At 59.9% G+C, this 10,217-nt stretch overlaps 1 protein-coding gene across 1 annotated transcript; it reads left to right on the top strand.

Moving 5' to 3' along the window:
• The first annotated feature begins 1,359 nt into the window (after window positions 1–1,359).
• GPR75 (G protein-coupled receptor 75) lies at window positions 1,360–9,912 on the top strand. The gene has a single exon (XM_076065121.1). The coding sequence runs from the start codon at window positions 1,761–1,763 to the stop codon at window positions 3,615–3,617; it is 1,857 nt and encodes a 618-aa protein (XP_075921236.1). The 5' UTR covers window positions 1,360–1,760; the 3' UTR covers window positions 3,618–9,912.
• The last annotated feature ends 305 nt before the right edge of the window (window positions 9,913–10,217 follow it).

Here is a 10,217-nt window from a genome sequence, read left to right on the forward strand (position 1 = left end):
ACCATAACAGTCACCCCCCCCCTCTCCAACACCCAGGCACGAATCCCGTCCCTCCTCCTCTCACATCCACGCAGTCTCGCCCACGGTCAACCACCCGGGGTCGACTCAAGCGAGTTGCTGGGGGCAGGAGCCGGGATTGTCAGAGCGAGGATCGTGTCGCGTCGTGTGCCCAGTCACGGTGGACGAGGGGGACGAGGGGGCACAGGACCCCCGAGGTGAAGAGGGGAGGAGGAGGAGGGCCCACTGTAGTGAATTCACTGGAGGACGAGGAATCCCACGGGGCTAGGGAGGAGGTGAAGGGGGTTCGAGGAGAAAGTGGGTGAGGGAATGACGGGAGTCACGGGACCCTGTGGTGAGCGGTTCAGGGGACGAGAGGACTTTGTGGTGAGCGGTTAAGGGGACGAGAGGACTTTGTGGTGAGCGGTTAAGGGGACGAGAGGACTTTGTGGTGAGCGGTTCAGGGGACGAGAGGACTTTGTGGTGAGCAGTTAAGGGGAACCCTCCCCACCACCACCACCACGATAGGGGTTCTGGAGTGGTGGGGAGGGAGGAGGACTACGAGGGGATTTGGCTCCTCCGGCGCCAAATCAAGCGATGTGTCTTAAGTCAACGATTTCGCCTGTCTTAATCCCTTGAGACGGGACCATGTGGCTTGCGAGGTCGTCCAGGACTCCAGGACGCGCCGTGTGACAAATGCGAGGCCCCGCGTCACCCCGCGCTCTCTCCGTCTCACCCAGGAGGTCGGGCGCCACCAGGCGAAGATGAGGAAGGAGCGGGGCCGTGGGAGGCCTCACCTGGCCGTCTGAGAGGGCCTCACCTGACCGCCTGAGGTGGGCCTCACCTGACCGCCTGAGAGGGCCTCACCTGACCGCCTGAGGGGGCCTCACCTGGCAACCTGAGGGAGCCTCACCTGACTGCCTGAGAGGGCTTCACCTGGCAACCTGAGGGGGCCTCACCTGGTAACCTGAGAGGGCCTCACCTTGCAACCTGAGGTGGGCCTCACCTGGCAACCTGAGGAGGCCTCACCTGGCAACCTGAGGGGGCCTCACCTGGAAACCTGAGGGGGCCTCACCTGGCAACTTGAAGGGGCCTCACCTGGCGGCCTGAGGGGGCCTCACCTGGTAACCTGAGAGGGCCTCACCTGGCAACCTGAGGTGGGCCTCACCTGGCAACCTGAGGAGGCCTCATCTGGCAACCTGAGGAGGCCTCACCTGGCAACCTCAGGGGGCCTCACCTGGCAACCTGAGGGGGCCTCACCTGGCAACCTGAGGCCTCACCTGGCAACTTGAGGGGGCCTCACCTGGCAACCTGAGGAGGCCTCACCTGGCAACCTGAGGGGGCCTCACCTGGCAACTTGAAGGGGCCTCACCTGGAAACCTGAGGGAGCGTTACCTGGAAACCTGAGGGGGCCTCACCTGGAGGCCTGAGGGGGCCTCACCTGGAGACCTGAGGGGGCCTCACCTGGAGACCTGAGGGGGCCTCACCTGGAGACCTGAGGGGGCCTCACCTGGAAACCTGAGGGGGCCTCACCTGGAGACCTGAGGGGGCCTCACCTGGAGACCTGAGGGGGCCTCACCTGGAAACCTGAGGGGGCCTCACCTGGAGACCTGAGGGGGCCTCACCTGGAAACCTGAGGGGGCCTCACCTGGAGACCTGAGGGGGCCTCACCTGGAGACCTGAGGGGGCCTCACCTGGAAACCTGAGGGGGCCTCACCTGGCGGCCTGAGTGGTCCCTTCACTGCGCGCGCCCCCCTGCCAACATGAACGACAGCAGGCCGGGGCCCCTGCTGGCGCCGCTGCACGCGTCCGCCTCCCCGAGCCAGCAGCACCACCACCTCCTCCTCCTGCCCCACAGCCAGCCGCAGCAGCACCACCTCCTGCCCGACACCGGCGGGCCCGCACCCGATGGGGTCGGCCCCGCGGCGCCGGCGGCCTTGTCCCGCGCCACGCTGGCCGCCTGCACGCTGCTGCTGGCGCTGCTCTTTTGCGTGGGCACGTACGGCAATCTCGTGGTGTTCCTCTCCTTCTTCGACCCGTCGCTGCGCAAGCTGCGGACCCACTTCGACTTCTTGGTGCTGAACCTGTCCTTCTGCGACCTGTTCGTGTCGTGCGCCACGGCGCCCATGCTGGGCTCCGTGCTGCTCGTGCGCCACTGGGCGCGCGGTGCCGTCTCGCACTCGCTCTGCTTCTCGCTGCAGCTCACGGCCGCCGCCTTCCCGCTGCTGTCGCTCCAGACGGTGTCGGTCATCGCCGTGCAGAGGCTGCGCCTCGTGCTGGGCCAGCAGCCGAGCCAGGCCGCGGCCATGCTCGTGTCGCACGCCTCGTCCGCCTCGGCGCTCCTCCTGTCGCTGCTGCTCTGGGCGCTGGGGCTCATCCTCGCCGCGCTCGCCGCCCTCCGCGGCCACACGAGGGGCCCCGGGCCGGGCCCGCAGCTCTGCCTGCCCCTGCTCTCGGGGGGGCTCGTGCTCTACGCGTACGCGGCCGACTTCCTGCTGTGCCTCGTGGTGCTCACCGTCTCGTACGCGCTCATCGCGCACGCCTTGCGGCTCAAGGCGCGGGTGCGAAAGGGCGCCATCATTACCGTGGACGCGGCGCCGGGGGCTCGCCCGGGGGCCGGGGCACGGCCCCCGGGCGAGCCCGACGCGGCGACGGTGGCGGCCCCGGGCGCCGGCGTGACGCGCGACCACGGCCCCGCCGACGACCCCGCGTCGAGGATGCGAGGGCCCGGCCTCATGGCCACGGCGAAGGACTCGAAGGCGCTGCTCACGTGCCTCGTGATCGCGCTGTCGGCCCTCGCTTGCTGCATGCCGCTGTCCGTGGCGCTGCTGCAGGGGGTCATGTCCGCGGGCCCCAACGGCGGCGTGGCCAGCACGCAGCTGGAGGTGTTCGGCTACACGCTGCTCTTCCTCAAGTCGGGCCTCAACCCATTCCTCTACTCGCGCAGCGGGGCAGGGCTGTGGAAGCGCCTCTCCTGCTGCCTCCGCGCGCTCTCCGCGCCGCTGCTCGGCGTCTGCACCTGCTGCACATGCTGCTCCTGCTGCACCTCCTGCTGCACCTGCTGCTGCTGCCGGCCCAAGACGCGGCTGCGCGCCGTGGGGAGAGGAAACCTGAGCGCAAACTGCGCAAAGTCGTCCCACCACGACACCAACTCCGCCTGCATCCTCTCCCCGAAGCGGCCGGCGTCTACGTACGACCGTCCCCACCACCACCACCATCATCACCACCATCGGCACCACCGGCATCAACAGCAGCAGCAGCCGCCTGGTCCACGCGGCCCCCGAGTGGACCAGGCGTGCGGGCCCAGCCTGCACAGCCTCCAGGCCGGGGCCGAGGGGCGTCGGGGTCCCGGGCCGCGTTCCGAGCGCCGCCCGTTCGCGCACAGCGCCTCGTCGCCCATCAACAGCCGCGTGGAGCCCTACTACAGCATCTACAACAGCAGCCCGTCCCCTCCCAGCAGCCCTGGGGGCAGCGTGCAGCACCAGCGAAGGGGACAGCATCCCCGTCGGGGGCAGCGCGGGGGCAGCGCCTGCGTGTGCGCGGCCCCCAAGCTCACGGAGTTGCTGATGGAGCCCGAGAGGCCAGCGGACAGGAACATGATCCCCCTTCCGTCCGTGTGACCGCGGGCACGCTCCCCTGCCCAGCCCCCGCGTCTCTCCCCCTCGACACTCTCCGCTCTCCGCCCTCCATGCTTCCTGTCTCCACTTTCCCCTCGTCTCATCTTTCCACTTCTCCATTCCCGTGCCTCCTCTCATCCTTCCTCTCCTATCTCCACCCTTCTGTCTCCAGTTCCTACTCTCCACTCACCTCTCCGTGTTCCCCTCTATTCCGTCGTCGTGTTACTCTCCTCTCTCCGCTCGCATCTTCTCTCTCCACGGAACTGGTTCACCGATGAATCCGCATCAGCCGCACCGTGCAACCTCCGCGCTCAAGCGGGTCCTACACGGACACTGTCGTGACTGAGCTAACGCGGGCACAGGTACCTGGGACACGCACGCAGAGACAGGTACCTGGGGCAGGCACGCAGACAGGTATCTGGAACGGACAAGCAGAGACAGGTACCTAGGACACACGCAGAGACAGGGACCTGGGACACACGCAGAGACAGGTACCTGGGGCAGGCACGCAGACAGGTATCTGGAACAGACAAGCAGAGACAGGTACATGGGGCAGCGAAGCAGAGACAGGTACCTGGGACACACGCAGAGACAGATACCTGGGACAGCGAAGCAGAGACAGGTACCTGGGACACACACGCAGAGACATGAACCTGGGACACACACAGAGACAGGTACCTGGGACACACACGCAGAGACAGGTACCTGGGACACACGCAGAGACAGGTACCTGGGACACACACGCAGAGACAGGTGCCTGGGACACACACGCAGACACAGGTACCTAGGATACACGCAGGGACCTGGGACACACACGCAGAGACAGGTACCTAGGACACACGCAAAGACAGGGACCTCGGACACACGCAGAGACAGAGACCTGGGACACACACGCAAAGACAGGTACCTAGGACACACGCAAAGACAGGGACCTCGGACACACGCAGAGGCAGGGACCTGGGACACGCACGCAGAGACAGGTACCTAGGACACACGCAAAGACAGGTACCTGGGACACACACGCAGAGACAGGTGCCTGGGACACACACGCAGACACAGGTACCTAGGATACACGCAGGGACCTGGGACACACACGCAGAGACAGGTACCTAGGACACACGCAAAGACAGGGACCTCGGACACACGCAGAGACAGGGACCTGGGACACACACGCAAAGACAGGTACCTAGGACACACGCAAAGACAGGGACCTCGGACACACGCAGAGACAGGGACCTGGGGCAGGCAAGCAGAGACAGGTACCTGGGACACACACGCAGAGACAGGTACCTGGGGCAGGCACGTGGCCGCGATATTCATCTCTCGCAGTCGCGCGGCCCGATTCGTTATCAAACGTGGCGAGACCGAGGGCGAGTTTGTGTCGGCTCTTCCAGCCGTTATCACGTGAATGTTGCGAGGCTGTACTTGTGTTTGGTTGAGGGCACAAGTAATGTACCGTATTATAATTGGTGTAAACTACTGCTTTCTTGAATTGTTGAGCAAATTCCTGCGATGTTCCAGCCGTTTATGTGGGGACATGCTTAATGGCAGGACACCGCAGACGCAAGTGCCAAAACGGTGCCTCTCCCCAGGCCACCCGTCCCCGATCCCCTCCACGAACTCTGTGAAACAAACTTCTGTGACCGCGAGCGGCGCTTTGGTTGTAAACTGCTAATGGACGAATCGATAGCCATGTCCAACAAAATTCACCATTTGGCTGCCAAAACCGCACTGCGTAGCTCGTCACCCATTCTTCATTTACGACTGCAGCATCGTGTGCTGGGGAGCTGTGCAGCTGGGAGATGGGAGCTGGGAAGCTGGGAGCTGTGAATCTGAGGTTTTGGGGAGCTGTGGAGATGGGAAGCTGTGAAGCTGGGGAGATGGGAAGCTGGGAGCTGTGGAACTGTGGAGATGGGAGCTGGGAAAGCTGTGGAGCTGGGAGCTGTGGAGATGGGAAGCTGGAAGCTGGGGAGATGGGAAGCTGGGAGCTGTGGAACTGTGGAGATGGGAGCTGGGAAAGCTGTGGAGCTGGGAGCTGTGGAGATGAGAAGCTGGAAGCTGGGGAGATGGGAAGCTGGGAGCTGTGGAACTGTGGAGATGGGGAGCTGGGGAGATGGGGAGCTGAGAAGCTGGGGAGATGGGAAACTGGGGAGATGGGAAGCTGGGGAGGTGGGAGCTGTGGAGATGGGGAGCTGTGAAGCTGGGGAGATGGGGAGCTGGGAGCTGTGAAGCTGGTGAGATGGGGAGCTGGGAGCTGAGAAGCTGGGGAGATGGGAAGCTGTGGAGCTGTGAAGCTGTGGAGCTGGGAGCTGGGAAAGCTGTGGAGCTGTGAAGCTGTGGAGATGGGAAGCTGGGGAGATGGGGAGCTGGGAAAGCTGTGGAACTGTGGAGCTGTGGAGATGGGGAGCTGGGAAGCTGGGGAACTGACAATGTGGAGGAATGCTTTGGTTTCGTGTTTGAGTTGTGCGTCCACGCCTGCTTGAACCAATGGCAGGCAGTGGCAGGCAGTAAGTTCACAGTGTATCGATGTTATAATTACAATATTGGTGTTAACCGTGTTAAGAGATGGGCACATTTTAGTATTCAGCAGCAGATCGCTTTGATTTGTACATTTCTTAAACGCGTAAATAGGTTGAAAGGAACTACTGTGCGGTATTGTAACACGACGGAGGGTATATTTTCTCGTTTTTTTCAGTACTGTACATAATAGAGAGTGGAAAGTAATTTGTAACAAAGATATTGGCCGACTGAAAACGCCCAATCTCGCTCAGCCATGAAACGAAACAATGTGTGCTTTTCCTATTTCGTATTTAATAAATGGATGATCACTAAAGAATCACCACCGATAGTTTGTATAATGCTCGAGCTTGCAGAGTACCACTTTGGGACATGCTGCTGCATGGCAAATAGGCGATGTGTGTGTGTGCGCGCGTGTCTGTGCACGGCGATTGTTGCATAGGGTGATTGTGGTGCGCGTGTCAAGGTGAGTGTGGGGAGCGGTAGTGTAGCGGTTAGCGCCCTGGGCTACGAACCCGACGACCCGAGTTCGATTGCCGCTCACGGCCAGCATCAATGGCGATTATATTATCTGAACCGATTCTGGGCCTCCTCTAGGTCGACTCAGTCTCAAATGAGTACCTGGGGCAATGTGTAAAACGTGGTGTTGACCGTGTGCTGTGCCGGACAGGTGGTCGCTCACAGCACTTGGCCCGAAAGTCTGTTTACGGCTATACGGGGGATCTTTGTCTTGTATGTGTGTACAGGTATTCGGTGTACACTTACAAAAAAAAACAATTCACCAGCAGCGCCATAAACAATGGCCTTCTCACACATCGTCAAGATAACAAGGCTACCGTTTCGAGCAATAGCTCATTTTTTTCAAGAACTTGTTTGAAACGTTAGCCTCCTGTCGGGAAGGTGCTGTGCGCGTGTGTAACATGATAGCCGAGGTGTTTTATGGAATTGGGCTCCACCGCAATCCGTCATCGAACTCAGTGGTTCTTCTTCTTAACCTGGGGGGTGCATCACGCGCCCCCTGGGAGTGCGAGATGCCCTCTCTGGGGGTAGCGGGGCATGGCCGGATTTTTTGAAAAATAAATTGTCGAAACACAAATTAAGCACGGTCACGTAAGTGCAACGTAATTTTTTACTTCATCAACCCCTACGTATTTATTGAACGTTATATATATTTTTGAACGAGTGAGAATCAAAGGGGTTTTACAAGGCTGCAGTAATGGTTCAGAACCACTGCCCTAACTACTCTATACGCGCCACCCATATCACGACTGACGTGCCACCAGTGGCGTCGTGGCTGCATCATCAGCTCAAGGGGTTGCCGAAATCGGTCAGGCGGAGGCCCCAATATTTGATTCGTCTCGCACGTTCGCACCTAGGCTATTTATATAAAGGCGGCTCCTCTTGCCTAATCACATAATTACATACGGGTTTTTTTTCTTTTTACGCTGTTGTTGAAACCATATCTCATGGTGGTTGGTCAAGGGGGACCCAACTCGTAGCTTTGGCCACCAGAGCGGGCCCAAGGCACCCCCTTGCTCCCCCCCCCCCACGCTAGTTACGCTTCTGCGTGCCACCAATGTTAAGGGCTCGATCCTAGCAGCAGCCGCGGCGGCAGCAGCAGCAGCAGCCCGTGGCATTCGTGGTAGTAGCGACGTGCAGCAGACACTGGGACACCCGGCGTGTCTCTCTGGGGCAGCCACGCTCAGAACGCGCCGTGACAGATTGGAACGCCGGTTATTCTGTCGCGGGTTTTCCCTTCGCGAATCGCGTCGCAGTCTTCGTCGTCGCGATGAAACCCAATTTCACGTCTCTCTGCATTCCCTCCTCGTGTCGCGCTCTGCGCCGCCACGACGCTTGAGGGTGTGGGGATGGGGGTGAATTAGGAAGAGGCGCGGCTATCTCTCTCGTCACCCAGAGGCGGCACGACCCCGGGGGGTCTTCTTCTTGTTGTTCTTCTTCGTGTGGCTGATGTTGATGTAGACCAGTGGCTCTTAACCTGGGGTGCACGCATCCCCTAAGTGGGTGCACGCATCCCCTAAGTGGGTGCGTGATTCCCCTTCTGGGGGGTGCGAGACATGGCCAGATTGTTTTAGAAGGTAAATAATCGAAACACAAATTAAGCACGGGCACGTGAGTACAACGACTTTGCTTCATCAAACCGATGTATTTATTAACATGATACGTTGTTTTACGATTGATAACCAAAGGGTGTAAGGCTGCAGTAAAGGTGAGAAACCACTGATATAGAGGCTATCCAAGTGTTCTTCATCGCAAGGCCTGCGAGCCACTGGCGTCCCCTTGGTGGCCTTTAGTGCGGCCCTCCGACTATAGACAAACGTGAAAACACCCCATCATCATCGTGCGGCCAAATCCCAGTGGTTTCAAATGTGTGGCGGCCCTCACGCTGATGCCTTGTCGGCGAAAGTGCCCCCCCCCCCCACCTCCTCTCTGACAATGAGTGAAGATCGGAGTTGGTGTATCGCTGTGATCATTTGGGAATCGGGCATTGAGTCGTGGGATGTTCCACGGTCTGTTGTGGGTGGTGACCACAGTCGCACAATTTGCTCTCTTAAAACCATGACGGGGGGGGGGGCTTGTTTAGAAGGGCCATTGGCACGAAACGTCGCCCATTATATATGCGCTGTATTTTTCCCCACTTAAGGACGATGGTATTGGCACAGACTGTAAAAAGCGTTGCCCGGCCGAGCTTTTCGTCATAGTGCAGCAGTGACGTCAATGCATTTAAATTGCCTCGAGACGCTGGGGGTGGTTGGGGGTTTAACGGCGGTAGATCGCCACGGTGAAGACGGCGCTGGCCGCAACTTTACGGTCACCATTCCCCTTGCCTCTCCCCTCCCCATTCGTACCCTCCGCGGCCTCACCAAAACACAACAACGGCCGTGCGCACGACGAGCACAATAGCCTCTCAACACGTTCGTCACTGACACCGCTCTTCAATAGGAATTACAATATACTGTGGTAAGCGACGTTCCGGGCAATGACCACTAGGTCATAGCCACTTTGTCCTGCTAATTAGAAGGCCCATTGCCCGAAACGTCGCCCCTTATATTTACCCCATTTAAGGACGGCGCTGTTGATCAATGTGTTGAGTTGTTTTTTTTCTCTCTCTACGAGATCTGTGTTCCCCCCTCCCTCCCCCACCCAGGGTTGCGTCTTCTGCCAATTAAGGCCGAATACACAGCAGCCTGATAGCACGAGCGCCAATGGTGTGATGATGATGGTGGTGGTGGGGACGTGATGAATGATGGAGCAGCGCGGGGCGGGGGGGGTGGTAGCTCGGGGGAGCCGAGCTCGCGCACAAAACCCCGGGCGCTGACGTCAATCGCGAGCTGCCACCACCACCGCCCGCCTCGGCACTGCGTCACCGGGAGGGAAGGACGAGGGGAGAAGAGGGGTCACACGAGCCCTCTCGAATTTCCTTCACTCCCTTATGTCCCTCCCCTCCCCACCTTACCCACCCGCGGCGCCCCATTCCCTCGTTCTCTATTTCCTTGCGCGCCAGTGTTACTCAACCGTTCACGAAAGAAACACTTTCTAAATGGAGCAACGTGTCCTGAGGTTGTTGCGCGCCAATTCCTCGCGAGCGTGGACCGGGCAACTTCTCGTGGACGCGCGGTGGTGGCTCGAGGTGCCGTCTGCTGCCGCTCTGTGCTCGGTTAAGATGTTTTTCTTGTTCATGTTTTTTGTTTGTTGCGGTTGCACCCGATTTAAGAGCCGAATGGCTCACAGGGCTATACCAAATAAATGAAACTGAACTCTCTCCTCTCCTCCCACTCCAGCCTTCCCATTTCCCTCGATTCTCCCAACCCCACTTTGCCGTCCATCTCATGGTTTTCGTTGCTTTCCTCTCTACTCTCCCTCTCCTGCTTCCGGATCGTCTGTCCTCCCTCCCCCATCTTCCTGTCCCTTCTCTCCTATCCCTCTCCATCATCCCCTCGCTTCCCTAAATTCTCAAAATTCGCCTGCCCCTCCCCATGCTCCCCCCATCTCTATCCCAGTTCTCCTGACCTCCTGATCGCCCACGCGGCCCGCGTCTCGGCGATGAGGACACGTGTGCCGCTTTCA

The sequence above is a fragment of the Petromyzon marinus genome, chromosome 6, assembly GCF_048934315.1.
Source record: "Petromyzon marinus isolate PM22_M1 ecotype Great Lakes invasive population chromosome 6, UKy_Petmar_22M1.pri1.0, whole genome shotgun sequence".
NCBI lineage: Eukaryota > Metazoa > Chordata > Hyperoartia > Petromyzontiformes > Petromyzontidae > Petromyzon > Petromyzon marinus.

Excerpts from the sequence above, each read along its gene's own strand:
- GPR75 (XM_076065121.1), top strand. The coding sequence starts at position 1,761 with ATGAACGACAGCAGGCCGGGGCCCCTGCTGGCGCCGCTGCACGCGTCC.